General features: G+C 40.4%; 1 protein-coding gene across 1 annotated transcript in view; it reads left to right on the plus strand.

Moving 5' to 3' along the window:
- PSMD1 (proteasome 26S subunit, non-ATPase 1) overlaps positions 1–24,817 on the plus strand; it is a 71,246-nt gene that overhangs the window by 36,296 nt on the left and 10,133 nt on the right. Inside the window, exons 17-19 of the mRNA XM_084291991.1 lie at positions 8,867–8,981; positions 11,955–12,071; positions 20,537–20,639. Of these exons, the coding sequence (XP_084148117.1) occupies positions 8,867–8,981; positions 11,955–12,071; positions 20,537–20,639 (335 nt within the window). The remainder of the gene's footprint in view (positions 1–8,866; positions 8,982–11,954; positions 12,072–20,536; positions 20,640–24,817) is intronic.

The raw sequence follows: 24,817 nt of genomic DNA on the forward strand, positions 1-24,817 counted from the left end.
TCAGGAAGCTGTAGACAATAAAACACTGGTGACAGTCTCAAGGGGACAGTAAAGATTTATGGAACTGAGACATCTAAATTTACCCATTACTTGAAGGGGGGGAGTGAGTAAACCTTCTTTTGTTTTTGTAATCTGAGCAGGGCTTTTATTAAGCACAGCCTTTTTTTTTTTCTCTCTCTCTCTCTCTCTCTCTCAACTCTGCTGAAGACTTAACGCTTACATTTCCCTGTTCAAGCAGACACTAAGCCAGTTGTCATGTCGATAAGCTGAACGCACTCGGGTACTGGCAAGATTTGATGTGCTGTAATTTTCAGGTGAAGAAAGCCTTACCTTTTTCTCTTGGATTTCAGTAGAGTTCACTTTATATCCAGGACGATCCTTTGTAAATTATTGTTCTTTTTCATCATGTGATGGATTTTAAGATGCTTTTCACTGTTTTCTAGAAAGCAAGTTGTTCATTTGGTTTTGTTTCTTATTCTTTTCTGAAGTGTCTCTCTTTGCCTGCTTTTGTTTAGCACTTATGTTTCTTTTCACTCTAAGATTCAGAATTTCTCTTTTGGGAAAACTATCTTCCTTATCCAGGTATTTTCTCCAGCTCTTGAATGGAGGAAAAAAAGTGTTCTTGCTGCATTTAAGAAAGATAAAAGTAAGATTCTTTTTTTTCTGCCCTTCCATTCTTTTGATGATTTTATTTAAGTAGTTAGCACAGTCTCAGTGCGATTTTCTTTGTTCGTTAGGAAAACTTGCAGTCCTCTGCTACTGCTGTTTGCTGATTGATTCATTCCAGTGCATCCAGCTCCGTGCCTGAAAGCAGGGAAATAAATGAGTGGGGGCTCAGCTGGAAAAAAGCCAGAGAGGGTTAATTGATTGAGCACTCCAGCGCTCTAATGTATGCTCCTTGTAGCTGTATCAGGATGTGCAGACCCTGCAAAGAACCCTTCCTGCTGGACTATTGGAACTACATGCAGGATAGCGTGTGTGCATACGCGCGCTCGCGCTCTCCCTCAGCTCTCTCTGCTTGGAAGCAGTTAACCCTAAAAAGTTCTACCGCCATGTAAACACTCCAATGAGCACACTGTTTTAAGTGTGTGGGCTGTGATTTTCAATCTTTCTACATGCAGCTGCTTCTTATTACTGCGAGTGTTCTCTTTTGTTACCTTCCAACTTTCAGTCAGATGTGTGTGTAGTCTCTAACTTCATGCATTTCTGCATAAAAATGGAAATAGAGTTTACTTCCAAGGACATTAGCTGGACAGTTGTGTAAGAGTCATTGAGTTTAAGGCCAGAAAAAACTGTGAGATCACGGTCTGGCCTCTGGTATATTACTGGACGTTGCAGTCCCTGAGTTGTTCAGTGCTCTCACCGGGCTCAACCTGGGAATTGGATCATCGAGGAACTACAAATCAATTCATATTTGTTTAGAAAGCAAACAAAAACTTCTTTTGGATACAGCTACTTTGGGGCTAAAGAGAGAAAGCTGCTGTCAGAAATGAACAGAAGTATTTAACTTTTTCAGATAGCACTGTAGAATTTCCAGAGAAGTAGTTACAACTTGTTCCTTTTTTTTTTTTTTTTCTTGTTAAAGGAAACTTTTGGTAAGATTTCATGATGTCTTCATTTTCAATTGACTTTTGACATCTTTATTCTTCAGAAAGTCCTATCTTAGGAAATAAAGATGAATCCAGCTATGGTAATTGTTTCCTTATGTGACCACCTCCCCATTATCACCTCTGACAGCACTGACAGAGCACATGCAAGGGAGTGAATACATACAGATACAGGAACGGGGATGGAGCAGTACTGTATTGGACTAAGAAGCTTTTAGATTCCATTTTCCTTAATCTCAACTTTGTCTAATCAGCTTCTGTACTATTTTATGAAATTTGAAGGCTCTCCTAGCATTAATTTAACTGGAGTGAAATCTTTACCTTTTAAATTTTCTTTTGGATTAAACACGGCCAGTTTTCACTCCTTCTGATTGTGCAGATGAAGCTTGTTTTCCTTCATCACTAACACCAGAGCTATTTTTGTCCGTGTTGAAAAGTGGCTGGAACTATTGCCACTTTCTGGTGACAGAAATATTGGCAGGATGGTCTAAATAATGAATGTGCGGGGGAAAAAAAAGTTCCACAGTAAAACCACTGAAGTATAGTAAAAGATAAATTAATCCTTTAACTTCAGTGGTCTACTTGTGGGTATATGGCATGTGCTGATCTTCACATCACATCCCCAGATTTAAAGAACAGAGTTAAAAGCTCTGGGAGTTTAAAAACAGACAATGCATCTATCAGAAACCAGCTCATCATGAGCATTGTGTACTGATGTAAGCCTGTGCTGGCTCTGAAGCATTATCTATAAAGTGGTTTGTTGTTTTTTTTCTTCTCAAATTTTGTCTTTCACAGTGCAGTAGCACTATCCTTCAATCACTTCAATGTGGGGGAAGTATCAGAGTTAGAAATGCAATTTTGTCAGCTTGAGTTCTGCATTATAAATTTCCTTCACAGATCTTAACCACATCTGAGAAATATCTCTGTAGGTTGCTGCATTAAAGAGTTGTTTTCGTCAAAGTGAAAATCAAGCGTTCCCACTTCTCTGGAATGCCTCATTGGATTTTATAATGTAATTTATATGATGAAAACATCTCTTTAGCTGCTAAAACGGCTAAATTAAACAAATTGGGAGGGGGGAGGCACTTAGAAGCACCACCTGAAGGCTGTACTGTTGCTTGCAGACCGGTGTGATGAAAGCATTCGTATCTAATTGAAAGGGGAAGGATTTGTTAATACAGATGAAAACAATTTTCTTAGGACCTCTCAGAGGACGAGAGTTTGGTTATGTGTCGGCTTGTACAGCACGTAAGCTTGCTTTGTGTGCTGTTTCGTTTCAGATGGTGAGAGCTTATCTGCCTTTTGTGATGTTTTTTTGAACCTTCCCAGGCTTGAATAATTTCTGAGAAACGTACATGCCTGTGTATCTGTGACAGATCTCAAGCACACAGTGAAGAGAGCTTAGTTACTCACTAGGCCTTTTCTGTAGGCCCGTGCCCAGGCCCTTTCCTGTATTAAAACCTAGGCCTTGCTAAGATGGTCTACAGTAACCTGAGTGTTTGAAGTGTGCACAGATCCCCCTGCTGTTATTTCTGTATTCACGTTGCCCATGCTATTGCATTGTAATGGGCCAATATCTATATCAGATGTGAGCTGTTGCTGGTGACAGAGCTGTTTGGGAGGTGCATAGCCCTCCAATTCAAATGCTGTGGCTGTCTGCAGCTCTCAGCCTGGTCCTCCTGGTGGTGGGAGGCCTCCTGGAAGTTCTCATCCATCAGCAGATCTTGGGTGTGCAACTGGGAGGCACTGCAGAGAAAGACATTGAGGAGAACCAGCCTGTGTCGCGTGAGATAGCTGCAGGAAATGCCTGCCATGGGAATCGCTTGGATCCTTTCTGTCAAGAGAGAAGGAGAGGATTTGCACCAATGCTTAACGTACACTGAAATATGTCAACTTGTTGCATTTTTCTCTGCATTTTTCTGTGTTGTTCCCTATTCATCCATCCTCCATCAGAAATGAGTGCAAACTGCAATTAGACATCTACATTCCTCCCTTATTAACTCATTCTTGTATGAAATGGAATATCTATCAAGCTTTTCCTTTTGTCACTGGACAAGAACAGCAATGTGTAGAAGTAGTACTGTATCAAACGATTAATTCCTGCCCAATAGTTTAGAAAGTTTATAAATATTTTGAATAACGTGAAATATGACTGGCGAGACTTAATGAGGAATTTAAAAGATATATTTGACATTTGTTCTTTAACATTTCATATTTCACTTAGTTGTAAAGCCCTTAAATATTTAGACTAAAAAATAAATGCATGTTACTGATGCTTCAGACACTTCCATTTTTAGTCTCAATTGCAAGAGCAATCTGATGGCTTATTTTCAGCATTCTGTTTATTTACTTATTGATGCTAGCTTTTATACATAAACATGGTTTCATGTTCAGATATTGCTAAAATAGAAATGGCAATAATCCTCCACCCTTCAAGATGTGTTAAGTCGTAAAATTGCAGATAAATTGCACAAAGGTGTTCGAATGTGATTCTAACTGGGATGTAATCTAAGAAACTAAGTGCTTCAAAATGTGGCAATCAGAGCTTTTAGCTTGTCTTGTGGTATGGGTGTATGCTTCTTGGACAAAAAAAAAGTTAAACGATCAATGTATCTAACAGTGTTTCTTAACTTTTAGTGTGGCAGTAAGGCTCTTGTAGGCAAATCTTGAAAAGAATTGATTCTGCATCTGCACATCTAATTTATGTTTAGAAAAGCCACAAGGTAGAGATACCTTACAGATTCCAAGTAAAGCTACATTAAAAAACAAAACACAGCAAACAAAAAAAAAAATACTACTTCCTTTAGTTTTCACAAACTCTAGGGCAATTAAAAGCTAACTATCAGCCCTTATATATAATACTTATATATAGAGATCTCACGTTTAATTCACATTTAATTATAACCATAAAGGAGATGAATATCCCTAGGAAGGAGATCAAAGCTGCGGCTAAAGTTGAGGTCACTGGGCAGTAGTTAGGCAGCGCCTGTCCATTTCAGTAAAGATTCAAAATCCTCAGTTAAGTAGGATGTTTGTTTCTTGTGGTGGTTTTGAGGGGAACCAGTTGGTGAGTAAAACTAATAAAATGCTAGCTGCTATGTTTTGCTGATAATCTCTCATTGCTGTCGTGGTGCATCTTAATTTTTTTAAGGTTTTGTTTATGGCTTCTCAAACAAACCAAACTGAACCTTGGAGCGAGTCCTTCATCTGCAGGCCAAACATCACAACAATAAAACTTATCCTGGCATCGGTTGGAAACAAATCTGTAGCCAGCTACTGTGTAGAAGTCTATAGAAAAAAAAAAAAAACACAAAAAACCTTGTGAAGTTTCTTTGGCTTATTTTATTTCCTGATAACATAAAGGATAAAGTGAGGCAAATTATGATGCTGTTTTTTGGATATGGGCGTGGATTCATTGACATTTGTTTTGATGGCTTACGTAGGAGCAGTTGAGCAATTCTCAAATGAAAATGAAGGAAATAATCAGGCAGTTCTTTTGTTGTTTTGCTGTTGTAGTAAAATGTAATTGCAAAAGCAAACTGCTTGAGCAAAACCAGCGTTAGGAATAAAGGAAGGAACCGGTGCATTAAAGATAATTTGGTTTAAAAATAGACATGGGGCTGTATATCTTAGAAAGATGGGCAGTTTAGAGACGTGCCTCAGCCTTTAATGTAGGAATTTGTGCGATGGAATTACTGGCCTCTGTTACGGGAAGATCAGAATAGAGGACCATGATATGTTGCCTCACAATATATTAAACATACTCCAGGCTTAGAGTTTTTCCTCTGACTTTTAAGAGGAGGGGAGCCTGCAGATGAAACTTCTCCCCACTAGATTTCCAGATGTTGTTCTGTTTTTTCATGCGTTGTTATCATCTGTTTAATTTGCAGTAACAACCGATGTCCTTACTAACACTTAGGAGTATCCAGTTCCTGAGTGTGACCTCTGATAAGCTGTGGTGGAGGTGTCCAGCAGGGAGCTGGAGGGGTGCAGTAGGTTTGGGAACCAGCATGGGGTCTGGTCCCGGTGGAGTGGAAGCTTCCTCCAGCAGCAGCAGCAGAGCTGCCTCCTGGTTGTGCTGAATGTCAAGTCTGCAGTTTGCGTGGCTGCACTCTAAGTGAGGGCTGGAAACCTTGGGCTAGTAGAAGGAGAGCAGGATCACTTTCTAACCATACTCCTCAATTGGATTACCGGTTGGAAATAATGCCACAGGAGCAGGATTGCAGGCTGTAACTGCATATGAGAGCGTTTTAAGTTTTTTCCTTTGATCGCTTGACAGAATTGTTTTGAGTTTTATGAATTTTACTAAGTGTGGTTTGGGGTTTATATTGGCTAACCTTGTGGCAACAGTGTGTAAGATTTTGTAAAGCATCTCAGCAACGGAGCGAGCAAACAAATGTTACAGCTGTAACTTCAATGCCAGCAGTGCTCTTGTACATTGAAGTCCTGTTCCTCTGATAAGCATTTTTACAAGGCTCTTCAGATTCCTCTACCTGCTTGTGATTCTGCCTTCTACTTCTCTAATAAGCGGGAAAGCACTTTTTGAAGGTTGCAGGGTTCAGAGGGCTGTGGGACCGAGGGAAGTGGTGGGGTCCTTTCAGTAATTTCAGCTCCCGAAGTGGATTTACAGAAGGCCACCTGTCAGAATGTTTGACTGTTTTATGGGTAGATATGAGACAAAAGCATTCACAATAAAGGCTACAAATAATGTAAATCTGACTAGGAATTCTGTATTCAATTGGTGTGCATTCATCTTGATTTTTTTTTTTTTTTTTTTTTTTTTTTTTTTTATAAAAAGCTATGCTGGAACTTCTGACCCTGCAGACACAAAAATCCATCCAAGTTAATGATTCTATAAAATTCAGCTTTCTGAGCAGGAATTTTATGATTAATGCTTCAAAGTGCATAATTACATCTTTGCCAGAAGATGTTTTTCTCTTCTTTGGCTCACAATCTGCCTGTTCAACATTTGCTGAAGTTAAGCAAACACAAAGGTGTTAAGAGTCTTTGTTCAAGAGCTGAAATCTTCCGTGCAGCTGAATGCTTGCGCTCGTTTATTACAGGATTTGTGCTTCCCAGTCTCCACATCAGCTCATTTTTAGTAAACGTTGTCAGCATTCAAGCTATTATTTGACCAACAGACTGACAGGTAGTTTTAAACGTGCCTTTTAGTTTATAGTCTTCACTTCTGCTGCTTGCCTGTGGGACAGATTTGTTTTGTTTCCCAGCTTTCCTTTGCTTAATGTTCATCATGGCTGAACCGTAGAGGCAGCAGAGCTTCCAGCTATTCCCTTCTTCTTGTGTGTGGTGGTGTTTTTTTCTTGTATCCCCCACCGCTGGTGTTTTAGGAAAGACTCATAAAAAATAGATTGCTGGTGGGTTGAGTAGCCTGTGAAACGTGGGTGCCTTCAGGTCCCTTCTGCAGTGCCTGAAGCAGGGCTGGAGCTTGGGTGGGTGCTGCTTGTCTGCGATAACAGAAGAAGAGGGGAGTGTAAGCAGGAGTTTAGGGCTAGTTGTCAGAGAAGACTGGGAAAAGCGTTGAAATGGGGAGAGATAATAGCTAGAGTAGAAATTAGCTGATCTGCGCAGTGCAGAATTGATGTACATGGTTATATGAATTTGTCTTGGGTCTTCAGTCACAAGAAACAAAAGGAATATATTATTGCTTTGAGGTGCCTTTACCTGTTTTCAATGATTCAGGGATGCATTTAAATAAAAACAACGCTGGAGCATACTCCGTAATATCATTCCTACGTCTTGAGTTGGTTGAGCACTTTGATAGATGCCTAATAATACAAGGTGATGATTTATAGTTCCCGTGTACCACAGCTACTGCCTCCCACCTTCATCTTTCATTATGGCAAAGGTGAGAAGAATAGAGCCAATATCACAAACTGCGAACTGAATGCCAAGAGCCAGGAACACCTTAGTTTTCACTTGTACGTTTTGATCTGAAATAGGTTTATAGTCAAAGTAAATTATTTGCAAGACTGTATTTAGGATTGCAAGCGTGGCAGATACAGAGCTAGTCCAGGCTGCAAGGCAGTGAAATGGAGTAGATAACCGGAAGATATCCACTTTGAAACCAGCTGTAATTTAATCTCTTGCAATGTATAGTTTCCCATCTTTCCTTTCATGAGCATGTACTTGCCAAATGCATTCTTGCGTTGCTCTTGTGTTTGTGGTGTCATGAGATTGGGTGGATTGAAAAGATGAGCTGTGGTGGATGTGCTTGCAGTGCCTATGAGTTCAGAATGCAGATGTGTATGAAACGTGCTTATTTTAAAAACATTTTTGTCTTTGCTGCATTAGAAATGCTAAAACAGACAGTGTACAATGTTATGAAATGTCTCATAGAGCATCAAAATTAACTGAGTGATCAATACAACTACACAGACAGGAGGAAAATGAATATATATCTATACCTGCAAATGAGCTTTAGAATACTTCAGAAATATTTGATATTTATGAGACTCTTTGCATTAGCGATGTGTGCTTCTTGCTGTAGGAAATTAAGAGCTTTCTCTCATCTTTCCCAGCAGAGGGCTTGGAGTTCTGTTACAGTAATGGCCAACAAGACGTATCTCAGATAGTGAGGCATAGGACATACACTCCAAGTTCAGATCTCTTAAAAGACAGCAACATCACAGCGTGATATTGTGAGGAGGCAACAGTACACAGTGCTGGTACTCTGTTTGGAAGTACATTTATCAAAGTTTCCTCACAAGCCCTGACTGTGAGTGTTAGGTGGAGGTGAGGAGGAGTGAGCAGAAGCAGTAGTTGCAAAAGGCAGTTTGGAATCCACCAAGCTGTCCATCCACCAGGATTTCTGAATACTGGAGGTGGTTTTATGTCTGCCGATGGAAGGTTTAGTACTGTGTGTCTCACAGAGCATACACCTGGGAGTAGAAAGTCAGTCACAACGGTGTGATTTCTAGAGAGAAAGACCTCAGTCTCAATATGTATGTCATTCTGCTGGGTAACTTTTTAATGTCTCCATAAAAAGTAGACACTAAAAAGGAAGATCTTAAGAGTGGGAACCATGTGTCATATCTGCTAGGATGGGGAAGTTTATTCGTTTGTGCTCTCTTCCCAGTTCTTCTCTTGAGTCCACCTGTTCCACTCCTCCAGATATATTTTGAGAAATGCAAGCATATTGCGTGGAAGGACAATTTAAGTTTTCCAATATGAGCAAAGTAAAGTCTCCAAATTTTAAAGAACAATAATAAGAAATAACATTCTCTTTTGCCTTTCTTTAGGACTCCTGAGCAGTGTCCAAGTGTGGTTTCTTTGCTGTCAGAGAGCTACAATCCCCACGTGCGTTATGGAGCTGCCATGGCTTTGGGTATCTGCTGTGCGGGCACTGGAAACAAGGTGAGGACCAGTAGTCATCCACTCTTTCTTCAGTCTCCTTCCACAGCAACATTTGTGCAGAAATGTCATGCACATAGATCAGATTTCTTGCACGTGCACACTCCTAGCCAGCTGGAGGAAAGCAGTACTTCTTTACATTTTTTAACTGTCCTGGGCATAAAGACTCTTTTCCTGCTTGTGCAGAACAGATAAAGTAGAAGAATGTTTTTATACGTTATTGCCACATTCTTGGAATTTTATCTCTAAAACTTTTCTTGGAGTTTTCTTACTGACAGTTGCTACTCAATATTAAATACATATTCAGTACTCCAAAATCATTGTTCTTTGGAGCTGATTCTGTACGCATCACTTCAGAGGAGGATGGGGGATGTAAATGATGGGAAAAGAGCAAGTACTTTGCATAACTCCTAGTTCTTTTCTTCTTTTCTGTGGTACATAGTTCACAGAAGATCCATATAGAGTGAAGTGCAATGAAATGTACTGTTTTTTCAGGTGAATAATATACAGCCAGTAAATTTTACTCTCAATTTATAAGTATTGGTAAAAGATAACTATCACAGTGGGTGGCAGTGGGCTTTTAGAGCAGAAGGATTCCCACTTCTGTAGGATGTGAGTGCTCAGTGTGGGACAAGCAGCAAGTAAACTCTGGGATAAGCTTCCTTGCTTTATCCACAAACGTATGCAGTCTGTACTGGTAACGAATCAGTTTTGAGATAGGTAGATTGACCACGTGAAAATATTATTTCATGCTTCTGAGTTTTTGATAAAACTCTCATTTATCTGTATCATCCCTTCCTCAGCTAGTATTAAACATTAGTTCTTTGGCTCTTGCACACGAGATTCCACAGCATGTCACTTGTGTTGCGAAATGTGCAGAATGCTGACATACGCTGCCTGCCATCTTTAGCATCCAAAGCATGCAGACTTGAAAGCAAACTTGAAATACTATTTTTAATTCAGGTTGCTTTATTCTCAAGTGGAAGGTGGAATCAAGGAGCTAATTATTTTTAACCTGCTGCATCTGACAAGTTGATTTAAGTGGAAATGCTTTTAGTGGCACAAAGTCTGTTTTATTTCTAGATACTTCGTGTGATAAAGATCTAGATCATCTGATTATACAGACATATCATCTGAAGCTTATATTAGTAGGTTTTGAAAGTCCACATACATGTATATTTGACTTCAGAGATTGGAAAGCTTTTTGTAATGGTGGATGCTCTGTATATGGTGTTGAATTAAAGCCAAAAAATGAGGCACCTGTGATAGCTTCTTTCAGAGAAGTGTAGTCTTGAAGTTAGCTCACATGGAAAAAAGTGAGGGCATGGGATTATTCTAGAAGTTTTCCTCAGAAATAGTGTTTTGTATAAAAACAACTTGTTTGTGGAAAGCCTCACCCTGAGAGAAGTACACTGAGAGGTCTGTGCTGGGACACTCGTGCATTCAATTGCATTTGCTCATGTCCTCAGTTTGTGTGGACAGGAGAAAGCTCAATGCATGAGACTGCAAAGTGATTCTGTCCAAATCCTGTAATCAGAAGATCACATAATAAATTAAAAGAGCTCTTTCATCATCTTAGGGTGGGTGTCAAACTGTTGCATTGTGTTCCAAAAAGCATCTAACAGCTTGCTTCATGTGACATTTTGGAGTGCTTTTAGACAGCCCCTGGGTTGTCACAGACCAAATTAATCTGTACAGCCCACGGCAGTACAAACTGCTATTTAAGGTTTATTCCACTTAAATCTGAAGAGTGTGGGTGGTGAGTGTTGGCTGAGCCCCCTAACAACTTGCTGTTGTTGACACAGGTAGCCTCAGTCCCTCTTTCCACCTTTCCCTGTGTTATGTCCAGCTCCCCAGTGCATTGATGCAGACACAAAGTCAGAGAAAACTCATCCAGACAACAACACAAAAAAAAAATGTGAACAGCTCTCTACTGATTTATCAATCTGGGAAAGCTCACTAAGAGGTGTGATGAGGGCTGCAGCTAGCACAGCAAAGGGGAGGATCAGTACAACTGAAGGGAACCTGAGGAAGGAGAGGATCTCCTTGTGGCAGCAGTGAGTTTAGGTCAGGTTGGTTGTCTTGTGTAATGTGCACTGAGGACCTTGGATGGTCAGAAATGAATTAGTGTCTATAACAATTATTTGTATGTTTAAGTCATGGCTTGCGAAGTGGCAGAAGTGTAAATAGAGAATAAAAATGTGTCCAAAGAGATGATTTAGCCTGAGAAGTCTGCAAATTGCATGTGCTGGTCCTGGGTATGTTTAAAGAGTCCATTGCAGTATATGCTGCTTACAGCTTTTCATAATTCATATTCAATGTCCGCTTTGAAATGAATGCTTGTTGGTAGATCCACTGTGGATCATGTTCCTGTTGTGTTTACCTGAGCAGTTAGTAAATTTGGAGAAGCAATAGATGTTTTGAAATGTTTTTAAAACCTGGATTTACTGTGTAGGTGCTTATAGGCAGCCCCAGCTGATGTGAGTTTGAGATGAGTGCTTTCATGTGCTGCTGAATGTTACAGATTCTAACAATAAAGTGTAAGGCCAAAAATTTGGGACCTGGATTACTTTACTGGCTTGTTTTATAACCTCTGACGTGATGTTTGATATCTCAGGATCATCTGTTCCTAAGTGGAAAATGAAGTTAATGCTGATGTATTTTGTTGGGAAGAATGGCAAAGAAAGTATAATTTATGAGTAGATTTAAGACATACCTTTGTCATCAGTTCTTATGTGCTGAATGTATCTTACTTCTGCAGGTAGATCTTGTTCTATCCATCACTTTTTTTCTTCCCAATTTTTAGATGAAAAGCCCCAGCTATATAGATTTCTGCTTTATTTAGCAAGAACATGCAAAATATGTTTAAAAATGTATGTGACAGCACCAATCTTACAACCTAGGATTAAAGGACTGGATCCTGGAGTACTGAAAATAGCAGTATTAACTTTGTGATGATTTTTTTTTTTTTTTTAGGAAGCGATTAATTTGCTTGAGCCAATGACAAATGATCCTGTGAACTATGTACGTCAAGGAGCTCTGATTGCATCTGCCCTTATCATGATCCAGCAGACTGAGATTACCTGCCCAAAGGTAATAAAGAGTGCCATACCTTGCATACCAGCTTGCTGGGTGGGAAACATGATGCCAAGTCATTAGGTCTCAGCACTACATGCAAGTCTTGGCAGGAGGGTATGTGCCTCAGAGCAATATCTAAATGCACAGCAGGAAACTCCTGCGTGGATCAGAGCATGCACTTCTGAATGGGGGAGCAATGCATGCTGATAGAAACATGCTTGGTAGATGACAGCATTTCAAGTTGAGTTGTTACATGAATAGATACTCTTTCTTAAAAGGTCTAAAACCATCTTGTACCGATACAAAGTGACTGGATTCCACTAAAATATATAGAGGCCTCTATACTTCCGATTTATGTGAGAACCGTTGTTTAGTAAAGTTGTTTCTTGTGATACTAAACTTGATTTTTGATGTGGCCACCATACAGGGTAGCAATAAAAAAACTGTTTCTTTTGTAGCTCGACAAATGCTTTCCAGGTGAAACAATTTCTCCTGTCAGATCTGTCTCAGTTGCTTTATAGCAAATAATTTTTTTTAATGGAGTCTTTCTGCTCGGAAGGCAAAAAGAATTGCGTGTGCTGTGTTTAGCTTTTAAAAATAGATTGCTTTGTGAATATATGACAGATGATAATATGCAAACATTTGTACAGACGAAAAGTCTACATTAATAGAAGCTCTGAGGTTTCACATTTCATCTGCCCTGGTGAGTGCTGAGACAGAGTTGTAGCTGGTACTTTGCTATTGATCTGTCATATAGGGGTTGCTTTTATCAACGTCATTTTAGAAACTGAACTATGATAAAAGCAGATACTTTTTTTTGCTCAATTTGTATGGGGAGAAAGTGGGGTGTGTGTGTGACTTTGTCCAGTGGAAAGCTGTACTTGGGAAAGTCGGCAAAGAACATCTACAGATACAGGTGTTTGGGTGTTTCCAAGCTACAGATCATGAAGATTTGCTAGCAGATGGTTTGTTCCTTTAAATTATAAACCAAAAACAGACCATTTTCACTGAGCAGAATCTAGCATTAGTATTACTTGCATTATCAGAATTGTAGTTCAACTGAATAAAACAGTGGAGACCACTAGAGATCTGTAGGATCCCCTCATCTTACAAGATATGAAATATGTGTAACATGATGCTGAGTGATTCTCTCTTCGGGAAGAGACTCTTTTTTGTTTTCACAATTTCTTCCTTAATCTAGTGCTTGGAATGCCAGCCCTGAGTATAGGAATCATATAATCATTTAGTTTGGAAAACACCTCTAATACCATCAAATCTAACCACCCACATCTCTACCAAGTCCACCACTAAACCTTGTCCCTAAGCGCTACATCCACACTTTTCTTAAATACCTCCAGAGATGGTAATTCCACCACTTCTCTGGGTAGCCTACTCCAACGCCTTATCACCTTTTCCTTGAAGAAATTCTTCCTGATATCTAATCTAAACCTCCCCTGAAAAAAAAAAGAGGCTATTTCCTCACATCCTGTCACTTGTCACCTGAGAGGAGACCAACACCATCCTTGCTGCAGCCTCCTTTCAGGTAGTTGTAAAAAGCAGTTAAGTCTCCTCTCAGCTTCTTCTCCAGACTAAACGACCCCAATTCTCTCAGACCAGGCTTAATCATTCTTCTGCACTCCTCTCTAATGTTGGGCAAATTGTATAGCTCCCCTGTGCCTCAGTTTGACACCTGAAATGAATAAAGATGATACTTTCTTCTGTGAAAAGACATTAAGAATAAATTCATTTTAGTTTGCGAAACACCCTAATCATATTGTGAGCTGGTCTGAACAAGTCAGACATCCAAGACTGTTATGGATTACTTGCTGAGTCTGTCTATTGAGTTTTCAGTTCTCATGAGATGATTGGTGAGAGTCTGTATCCTAAAGAAAAGTGCAGACAGAAGAAACGGCTAGCAAAAATACAGATTGTTTTAGGTGTGTAACAAGCCAGATCTCTTCCCCCGAAGAGTCCTGCTAACCTTGACTTGAGAGGTACATGTAATAAGTAGGTTTCCTAAAGGGGTTGCAAATTTGGCTAGCAAATACAGGATGAGGTGTTCAGTCTGGGGTTCGGGGACTTGTTTAAAAATGGGGATTGTTACTGAAAAAGCTTTATGCTAAGGACCTGTTTGTAAGCTATAATTTGAGCAGTGTTACACAATATAGATACAGAAAGCAATTCATTACCCAGTCATACAATTGCTACCGATATTAAAAACACAAACCAAAAACCCTAGCGATTATAAATAATAAATCCTTGAAATAATTTGAGAATACAGGATCTCAACACAGAATATATAAATTTCTCTTCTTTTGAAGGAAGAAGGTTCTCCAGAAGTTAGCAGTAGCTATCATGGCTTCTTGCTCAGAAGTAAAAGGAATATTGTGAGGAATAGACTGACGGTTGAGTTATTTATTATTCCCATTTCCATGGGAAACATTTTTGGAGCTCTCTGCCAGTCTAAAGAAAAAATATTCTCATGTGAAAGGGTGGAGTTCAGATAACGAGACATTTTTGGATTACAGTGACATTTTGATCCAATTAGACCCCTAAATCACAGGGTGACGTGTTGTATACCAAGCGTATAACCTGATGTATGTATTTGTACTGCTAGATAAGCAGCTAGTAAGATGAGCATGGTGGATTTTATGTCCCACAAGCTGTGTTTGTTGTCTTTAGGGGTTACTGAGAAGCGAAATTTTACATTTAAACACACTTCATATCATTGTCTCACTGCTGATAAATATTTTGAGATGCTTTGCATGCAAGAGAGTGATTTTATAAAGATTGTGGCATATAGTCTGGCAAGCTTCCTGTCATTGCTTCTCAGTTTCGTGTTTTCTGCTTTTTGTGCTTTCGTAGACTTCTAGTGAGCTGTGTGCTTTGAGTTAGATGGACTTTAAGCTCTATGATAACTTGGTATGAAGAGAGTAGCAAATAGAGTAGTTGCCTGCTTTATCCTTCTTTCCAGGAGATCTTACATAAATTCTGTTTTAATCATTTTTTTTCTTTCCATCCTTCCTTTAACATTGCAATCTGAGGCGTGGGGAATGATAGTGACATATTTCTCAAGCTGTTCTAGTAACAGGCTTTGCTCTTAATTTTGTTCACGTAAAGCACAGCAAATAAGGTGCCATACCTGCTCGTGGAATTAATTGCCTCGATTTCCCCCACCCCATTCCCTGAGAATCTAGTGCAGAGGTGTTAGTGGTTCTCCAAACACCAGCAGTCCTGCCTTAGGACCGGAAAGGAGACTTAAGAGAAAAGCATTCTGTAAAAATAAATAATAATTACAAATATTGGAAAAAGACAACTTCAGATTTTCAAAAAAATACTCGTTTTGAAAGCTGAGTGTTGCAATGCTGAAATGCCAGTGATAAGTAGAGATTTAATAATCAAAGTATTTTGATTTAAAATAAATTACTTTTGTTGTGAGAGAATGTAGGTGTGTATCTTTGAATAACTTTTGCTTTCCTCTTTTCTTTGTATTGGTCTTTGTGCTCACTCGGTTTAAGCAGACAGCTGAAGTAAGCGGTGTATTTCATAAATGAAGGATGGAGGTCCCTAGAACTTACAAGTTGCTTAAGTGCTAAAAAGGGTAGCAACTCTTGTATAAAACTGACTTGGTCTCTTTGATGTTCCAACTCAGACTCCTCTGTGACCAGCCAGTGTGGTTTTTCCTGACCTCTGCTGATACATTTAAGAGCCATATTAGTGGAGGATACAGAACAACAAGTTGATTTTGTGAAATGGAATCCTAAATTATGGATATGATGAGATCACTGTAACAGAAATCAATGGCAACTTCGTTAAGTCTTTGTGACCAGCAAGGCAATTAAGGCAGCAATTTGTGAGGCATGCTACATGTCTTAACATCTTGAATTGAATTTACTTTTGCTCTTTTTGCGTTAGGGTAGTCATCTTCACAGACTGAGAAGATAATAAGCAAGTTCAAAGGTTTTCTTCCCTTCTCCTTCCATCACGGCCTGTTATCGTTAATATGTGAGGAAGCCAGGACCTGAGAGTTCTTTTTATCTTATCTTAAATGAAATGCCAGATCTTGCTAGGATGCAAGAATATTTTTTTTGCAGTGTTCTAGTAGCACCTTAACTTTCCTTCACATAAGCCTGTTACTGTTAGATGTTTCTGTATGCTGTGTGCTCTTACATGCTTTGAAGAGAGCAATCGTAGGTAGAACAGCTTTGACTTTTGAAGATGGAGAGAAAAAGCACACAAGCACTTGGAATCTTGTTTTTATTAAAAACAGATTCCTAAATAATCTTATTTTTAAGAATTTTGCATTTGCAATAAGCATCACATGCGGACTGTCACCATTTCCTGTGGCTGTTAATGAACAGAGGCCGTATTCTTGACGATTTCCTAGGCTTCGCATACATGACGGTGACTGGTAGAGGGAGAAGTGGTAAACAGCCTATTAAATGATAAATAATACGAGCCCCTCGGGCTTGCGGTAGGAAATGGTGCTGTACCATTCTCATGTCTTAAAGCCTGTGTTTTCCTCTGTGTTTCCAAGGTTGCACATTTGGCTTCGTTTGAAATCAGCGGCATGCAGTTGAGGCCAGCATTAATTATCAGAGTGGTGTGTGTGGATTGTTAGGAAAGATGAAATGAGTCACTGCCCATGTTTTAGTGTTCCCCCTGGATGTTGCCCAAATCAATTGCTTGATAACTTCATAGCATTTGGAAAAGTGCTTGAAGATTTTGAGGGGGGAAACAGAGCTTGTGAGTTTCACAGCATATTATTAAACAAACCTATTTGGTAATTTGGGATGTGCTCATTGCCATGATTTGAAGGAAAAACAAGAGCAGATTAAAGGGCTCTCTACTAGACAAACTCTGACAGGTTTTGTTTCAACAGCTTTGGAAGCTGTTGACGTCTCGATCCATTCTGTAGGAGGTGGCTGCCACAGCAGCAAAGGTAGAACTGCGTTTTTGTCTGAATCTGTTTTTCTTTCTCCGGAGGGATGGAGCAGTGGCCGTGTGAGGACGGTACTTTCCTGAACTGCTGCTGCTAGATCTGCCAAAGCAGGCTTTTCCCAACCCTTTCAAGGAATGTTTTGCAGCTGGGAGCTGATCTAGTTCAAAATGTCCATTGCTGTGAAGCATTTGCTGTATAGGAACAGCCTGGAAAACGTGTAGGCCGGTAATACGTGTTTGAGTGTTGAGTCAGTTTTTTGATCTAGGTTTGCCTGGTGCCTAAGGCCAGGCTGGGTAGTCTCCTACCCTTTCATAGAGCATTTGTGCTTCTGCTAATGCTAAAGTAAAACTTTGAATGGAGCACGCTATCTTAACATGTTTTGCAGGTTTGGCAGTGGTCCCCAGCTCACAATCCTCAGGTACACAAAATATATCTGAAAGCAGAACTCTTACTGTGGCACTCTGTATTTTGTATTTAATAAATACAGGGTGTAAGGACTATTTCTTACTCTAGCTGTTCAACATTTGTTCGTGACAGCCTGCTGTCCACTAATTCCCTACTGTAACCTGTCCACATCACCTGGAGATGTGGCAATTGTTCCCTCAGGTGTAGCAGCCAGGTTTCTGTCGCTTGGTCTCTTGCAGTCATAGGTGTCCCGGTTAGCTTGCTGCTCTGCGTGGTGTCCCAGTACCACAGCTGGTTGGTTCCTGCTGGGGCTGGTACCAGCATGATTTGTTCATCTGCTCTGGATTCATATATGTGAGTAGGAGCAGTGGAAGCCGTGGTAGGGAAAGGATGCTCAGAGACTGCCAGCTGTGACTAGGGGAAGGAAGTGAATGACTTCTGCTGCTAGCACTGGCTCGTGTTTGCCAAGTGAGGTGTTTCTGCCCTGCGCTCCGAGGTACTTCTCTGTCAGACTTCAGACGCCAGCGTGAACTTTAGCAGACCTGCTGAACACCTTCTTGCTTTGCCTAGGGTTTTGTTCTCTGAAGATTTGATTACTGTGTAAATTCCAGATTACAGTCCACTGAATGAGTGATTTTTTTTCAGAGCTTTGTGACACTCAGGATATTCTATGATTCTATGATCCCTTTTAATAAATATTCCAAGCCTAGAAGCTGAGCCCAGAGTTACAGGAATGATGTGCTTTAAACAGAGGCACTAGAATCCTACTGTTCAGCAAAACCAGACAAATAGTTTTACATGTTGCTTCTGTGTCCATCCCAAATAATAACTGAAGGTCTTGGTTTAGCTGGCCTGCATGTGGTTGCCTTGCTCCAGGTTGCTGGAGATCAAGGTCGCTCCGGGAGGAAGCAGGTGGTAGGACATGTTCTGTTTCCGAGGCTGTGAGTATGAATATTGAGGGAAAATAACACCGTGAGTACAAACTGAGGTATTTTTCCAGTGTACAAGAGGTCAGGCATAAGAAACAAACTATTTATATTAAATGTGTAAACCTCGGTGTAAGCTTTCCTAAATAAAAATCAGGAGAGCGTGAAAAAGCATAAATAGAGTGAAGCGGTGGTGGAGTTCCTTCAGTATATCGAGAAGAAACCCTGTGCTGTGTGTGCAGTATCACCCCGCCACCCCATCTCTATGTGTGGCTGCCCTGAAAATGTACATTGCTCCTTTTCCTTAGCATTTATAAAGGCAAGGACATTTAAGTCACCTCCATTCGGTGGCCTTACCACCTAGTAATGAAGAACTTAATGCAAAGGAGAACTGGCAAATAGGGAACGGATATTAATACACAGATTGTTGGACTTGGGCTGAGACAGGGAAATAGCTGACATTTTTCCTGTCTGTTTTAGTAAATGCTGGGCTGCTGTTCTGCTCAGCTTTGCTGAGGTGGCCAGCTGCTGTGGTGCTTCGTGGTTGTGAGGCTGTCCATTTGTGGGAATCGAAGCGAGTAATTTTATTACAGCTGGTGTTCAGCAGGTCGGGGCTTACTCATGTGAGCGTTCGTGTCCTTCACGTAAGCCAGAGACTGGGTTAGATTGCATCAGGTTAGATGTCATCAGTGCTAAAGATGTTGAGGTGCCGATTAGTACAGCTGGCTTAGCTGCTGAAAGAGCAGAGGAAAGGGCAGTGATTGGAATGTGGCTTTTCCTTTAGGGCTCCTGTGTTTTAAAAGGTGTGGTGAATTGATGCCTGTTGTTTCGTTGTTTTTTGTTTTTGTTTTTGTTTTTTTAAACAAAACCAGTTTGCAGAAAGCATGCAGTCTTTATCTGAAGTCTACTAATTATGTAGGCCTATCAGATGGTGTTGGGACTCTGGTATACAACGCTCTTGGGTTGGGAGAGGCAATTTGTCTTCTTCCACCCCAGATATTTAATATAATTTCTCAGATACTGTCTGGTGGGTGGGAGCTGGCTGCAGTAGCACAGCTCTGAGGCTTGGGGCGTTCTGCACGTGCAGGGTTAGCAGCCAGAAGGGAACCTTTCAATATCTGGTGGCTGTCTGGCAACTCGAGGTAGAAGTTTGTCCTCTTGTCTGGCTGTAGCAATAGGAAGAGGACTTGGGTCCAGTGATAAAATGGGCTGATAGTGGGGAGAAGCTTGTTGAAGACTTCTTGTAAGGAGACTTTTTGAAAAGACCTCCTTAGCTTTTGAGTGTGTCAAGCAAAGGCATAGTATGAAAACAACATTTTCCACAGATACCTGAAGGAAAATGAATTTAGGGAAGAGGCACAGAAGTTTCCTCCAGACATTCAGTGGATTGGATGCAGCTTCTCAGCTTTTGACTGCATTGCAGATTGGGATTTTCTGGTCAGCTTCTTCAGCTATAAAAACCACTTGAACCGTATTGTTGCTCCCCTGTATGCACTGAAAGATAAGCTATTAATTTTTGATAGATCCTTAGGTATTTCTGGATGTGATACTCTTCTATCTTTACAACTCTTAGTGAATCAGTGAAAGATGAAGCTGTTGGAAGCAATGATGATAATGTAACCAAAGGTTTAGTAATTTCCTTTATTAATGCGCACTTAAAACATTGTGGTAAATGTACCGTGGCATAAGCTGTTACATTATTAATTATTTTCATTAATGACTTTGACTTAAAAGGTACGAGTGCGGTAGCAAAATCTGATGACGCACCGTAGGAGCATTATCAATACAGCAGAACTATTCTAGAGGAAAAACAGAATAGGTTTGAGGTTTTCAGCAGTAGGAATTGGAGGAAATTTAATAAAGTGCAGTGTCACGCACCTAAGAACATATAGTAGTTGTCGCCACAAAGTCATCAGTTGGTCTGTTATTCTGCTGATACTCCAGAGATCGTCAGGCTACTCACGTAAGGCCTGCAAGATGTGGTTTGGAAATCTGTCTGTGCTGACTATTTAAAGTCGCTATATGGGTATCTTCAAGTGGGAAAAACCTCTGCAATTAATTATGAAACGTGTATCACCCATGATTAAAACCACTGAAAAACTGAATGTCCTCCTAGGATGCAGAAATCCAGGATACTTCCCATAATGACAGAGTATTTGACTAGTGCAATTTTATAATCTTTCTTTTTTTTTTTTTTTCCCATCCAGGTCAGCCAGTTCAGACAGCTCTATTCCAAAGTGATCAACGATAAGCATGATGATGTTATGGCAAAGTTTGGAGCAATCCTGGCTCAAGGCATTTTGGATGCAGGTAATTCCCCAAATATCTAAAGCAGTCAAAATTTCTTACACTTGCTTGACTATAGAATGCTTCTAATAGATGTAATATGAAATTTCATTTGGGAGATGAAGTGCTGGCTTTATGCCTGTCATGTAATAGCAGCACGAAGTCTCTGATTTCAAGTAATTTTATTTAATTAAAGAAATAAACCCTGTTTTATAGTTCCATCTTGTATCAGTGTGCTCCAGTTAAAATAGACCAGTCCAGTCATTGCAGTTGGTCATTTGTCCAGAAGTCTGAACAAATATGATTTTTTTTTGCTCTATTTTGTTGTCCTTTATGGTGATTTATAGCATTTTAGATTGCTTCTTTATTTTTCTAAGGTCCAGAAATTTGGACACCTTGTGGTATCCTGTCTTTTTATTTTGAGATTTCTGTCAAAATCTGAAATGACCAGCAAAAAAAAAAAAGGCATTAAATATTTTTCAATCACTAAGCTTTTCTTCTTCCATGATTATTAGGAGTAGTGTTACATAATGCGGGAAGCAAATTTAACTGTATTAGTGTTACTTCAGAAGACCCAGTTAGTCACACGGAGTCACACTGCCTTTTCCTAGCGTAGCGAACATTTCATGAATGTTAATGACTAATGTTGAGCCAGGGGGTAGGATCCTGTGAAGGGTGTAAGCGTTTCACAAGGGCTGAATTGCAGGGCCTATTAAGGAAGGTTTCTGTAAGCAAAGAGGGCAGACAATGTTTTGTTTTGAATTTTTCCTTCTGCTGGAGTTAAGACATGTGAAGTGCTGTGTGTCACTAGTACCTCCTTTCCAAGTTTCCAGTGCTGTCCCATGCATCCAAACAGTTTGTCCCTACTGGTCTCTTGTGCTGTGAGCTTCACTGGACACAAAGTTCCTTGTCCATATTCTTTGTGGTAGGTAGAAACAATCTGCTTTTCCAAGTACTCTCAAGATCAAGGTTAATCCAGAAGTCACACCAGCAAAGGAGTCTAATTTGTCTCAGTGGCGTGGCTTAAGCACAGCACCATGCCCCAAGCCTTGTTGTTACAGCGTCTGTATGAAATCACTACATTTTCAACCCATGTGGTTGGGGGATTAAAACATAGGGCTGCCTTTGCCTATCTGTGTGGAAGCGTGCTTCCAGACCTCTGTTCCTGGTGGGCATATGGCAGTCAGGCTGCTCTGTGCTCTTTGACCAGGGCTAGCCAGAGAAGGAGGCAACAGGAATCACCAACAGCCTCCTTTGTCTTCCACCTTGTGTCCCAGGTACCTCTCCCAGAGCTCAGGCTTACCAGGACTCTTGGCACAAGATTGTACCAATAACTTTTGTCATTCACATTCTCGTAATATGTTGCTGGGAAGCTGTTTCAGCTGGCTCAGAAAGATTTTTCTCTCAGCTGTACAAACCTGTATTAAATTCTTACCTCTAAGATTAAATGTAAAAATGCAGCTAAAACCTTATGTATTTCATGCATCGCTCATGTACTACACAGTGATTTGGGAACCATAAATACCCAGTTTTAGTAAACTACATGTGAATTTGTGTCAACATCTTGGCTCTTTATTTCTTGCTGTGCTGCTGGGGGAAGGCTGTGACCTACCCTTTCTTAACCTGTTGCCATTTACATTAGAGCCTCTTCAAAGAAAAGTCTTTTTTATCTCTCCCATACAACTCCAAATCTTATCTGAAACAATGAGCTATAGAATTTAATTATCACTACCAGGAAAAAAAGGTTCTTTGTGTCATCTGCCATACTTAGGTCTATGGAGCTTGCTTTTTTTTTTTTTTTTTTTCTGGGGGAAGTAGAAAAATATAATTCTCTTTCAATGACAGGCTTTGATTAAAAGTGCAAGATTTCTGGTGGGCAACTGGGAAATGATGCATTGGAGGTGGCTTTTGTGCTCAAAGAATGAAGCAATCGTCAGACTGGGGGTTTCATGGAAGGAGGGGAGGCTGCCTTGGGAGCACTGAAGTGGAAATGAAAAATTTCGTCATTGTCTAATTGTTAGGCCCAAGCAGCTACTTTTTTACTTCTATTAAAATAAGAAAAACATAGACACTCTAAATTTAGATTTATTTTTTTTTCCTCCAAACGTCTGAACTTTTATAATATTCCCCTTCATGTACAGACATGCACTCTTGTTCCAGGCTGATGACTCCCTTTCTGTTCTTTGCAAAATGAATATGCCTTATTTTATGGAATATGTGTCTATAAATGTGAGCTATAAAAGGGATGTGGTGATGTAGTTAGGCATCAGCATTTGACCTACTTGAAAACTATTTTGCCCTCTGGGCTCTAGGTATCTTTGATTCTTAATGCAACGTTTCTCAATTGATGAGAAAAAAGGGAGTGATAACATGTAAATATTTATGTATTACATCTGGAAAACCCTCTCTGCATTTAGGAAAAGTCTAGGTGGGGTTAGCTATGCGTTGGGTTTGGGACAGACTGTAGCCTTGGGCAGTGCAGGCTGAACTGAAGCAGCTGCTGACAGCGTGAAGGTGAATTTACTGTTTTCTCCACGGTTTTGGAGTCAACTGTAGTGAGTGATGGGAAAGGAAATCTTTCAAATTACAGAGGAAGGGGCTTCCCACATTGCTTTCCCTCCAAGTATGTGTCTGATGTGATATGTTGCATTTTGGCTCTTAAAGACTTTAGTACAATAAATAAACTTTGGTGTTCATCACTTTGGCCCTCACACACATTGAATTCAGTGTTAGTGTTTCCCACCTTTCTCCTGGTTGTCCCTGCTTACAGGCTTTTAATGTAAAGTCAGGCATAACTGGTAGGTAAGGGGAAAAAAACCACATTGTATTAGGTGAGGGTTGCAGTGGGGCTCGTTGCTGATGCTGGCACATGCTGAAAGCCCCTCTGCTAGGGATCGGGCAGATGATGGATTTTTGACCTTTCTGTGCTGCTGCTAACAGCTCGGGTCACCTTCATTCATTATGTAGATGAAGCAACTTGTAAGTCTCTTCTGATACAGAAGGAAGTGATAGGATATTGTTTGAAGATAGGATGTAGTTTAGGCCAAGGTTGGGGACTGATTTCCTAGGTCTCTGAAGCATCTGATGAGCACTGTGCTAGTGTGCTGCCAGAGTATTACTAGCAAGGTGTGTGCTATCAGAAAACTTGTCAAAGGAACCAAATTTGTAGAGTTGAGTGATGGATGTTACAAAAGTGCCACCATAATTACAAGCTGTGAATGAGTTCATCAATGTATATAGATCATCAGCATCTGCTTGTTGCACTCCCTCTCCTTGTTAACATTAAGTTTGAGCCAGAAGATCCTCGTAGCCTTCAGAACAGCCCCTTTAATTCTGGCAAACCTTGCCACAACAGCAACACGAGCTCAGGGAGCTCAGGAGCCCTGAAAATCTCGTGTTCTATTGGTTTGGTTTTGAGGTAATCATGTCACAGCTTACATTCATCTAGCTAACAATCTGGAATGTATTCCTTTCCAGGTTGTCAGTGCTGCTTCTTAGTCATGAAGATCTATCACAGTTGTGCAATATCAGCCCTCTCCACCTTTCCTGCTCCACGCAAATCCCTGGGAATGAGGGTGGGCTGTGCACGGACGTGAAACAGCAGAGAGCAGCAGCATGACAGCATCTTTGGAGTACGAAATCTGTTACTCATCCAGGAAATTCCAGAGATTTGATAATAAAATTCTGAAGGTTAAAAATAAATTTGGAAAATAAAATTCCAAAAGTTTGATAAAGTATAGCTAAGCTGCTTGTGCAACATTCACTGGGCTGCTTTACCCAGTATATCCGTGGATTACTGACCTGGCCCTTATATAGCGATGCGGTGAAGGAAAGTTCAGAGTAAAGATTGAGGAGAAGACCAGGCATTCAAACATGCAATGCTTGGTATGTTTCAGGATAGCACAAGACCTCAGGCACTCCCTTGTTAATGCTACTGCAAATTCAAATGCAAGTATGAGAGCGGTACCAGAGGGAATTAATGAGAAGCACAGCAGACCTGGCAGTGGGAAAAGCAGAGATCACATCGTTGCCTTTCTTCAAAAAGGCATCTGGAAGGAGTTCTCTAGTCAACCAGCAGGAGAAGTATTGCTGCCACAAAAGGAACAGCAGGGAGATAGTATGTATGCGGGGTATACTATAGGAAGACATCAAAATCCTCCTCCTTCCACTGCCTTTCCTGGGACTCGCTCTGACGAGTGCCT

Source organism: Netta rufina, assembly GCF_964035555.1.
Source record: "Netta rufina genome assembly, chromosome: 9".
Classification (NCBI taxonomy): Eukaryota; Metazoa; Chordata; class Aves; order Anseriformes; family Anatidae; genus Netta; species Netta rufina.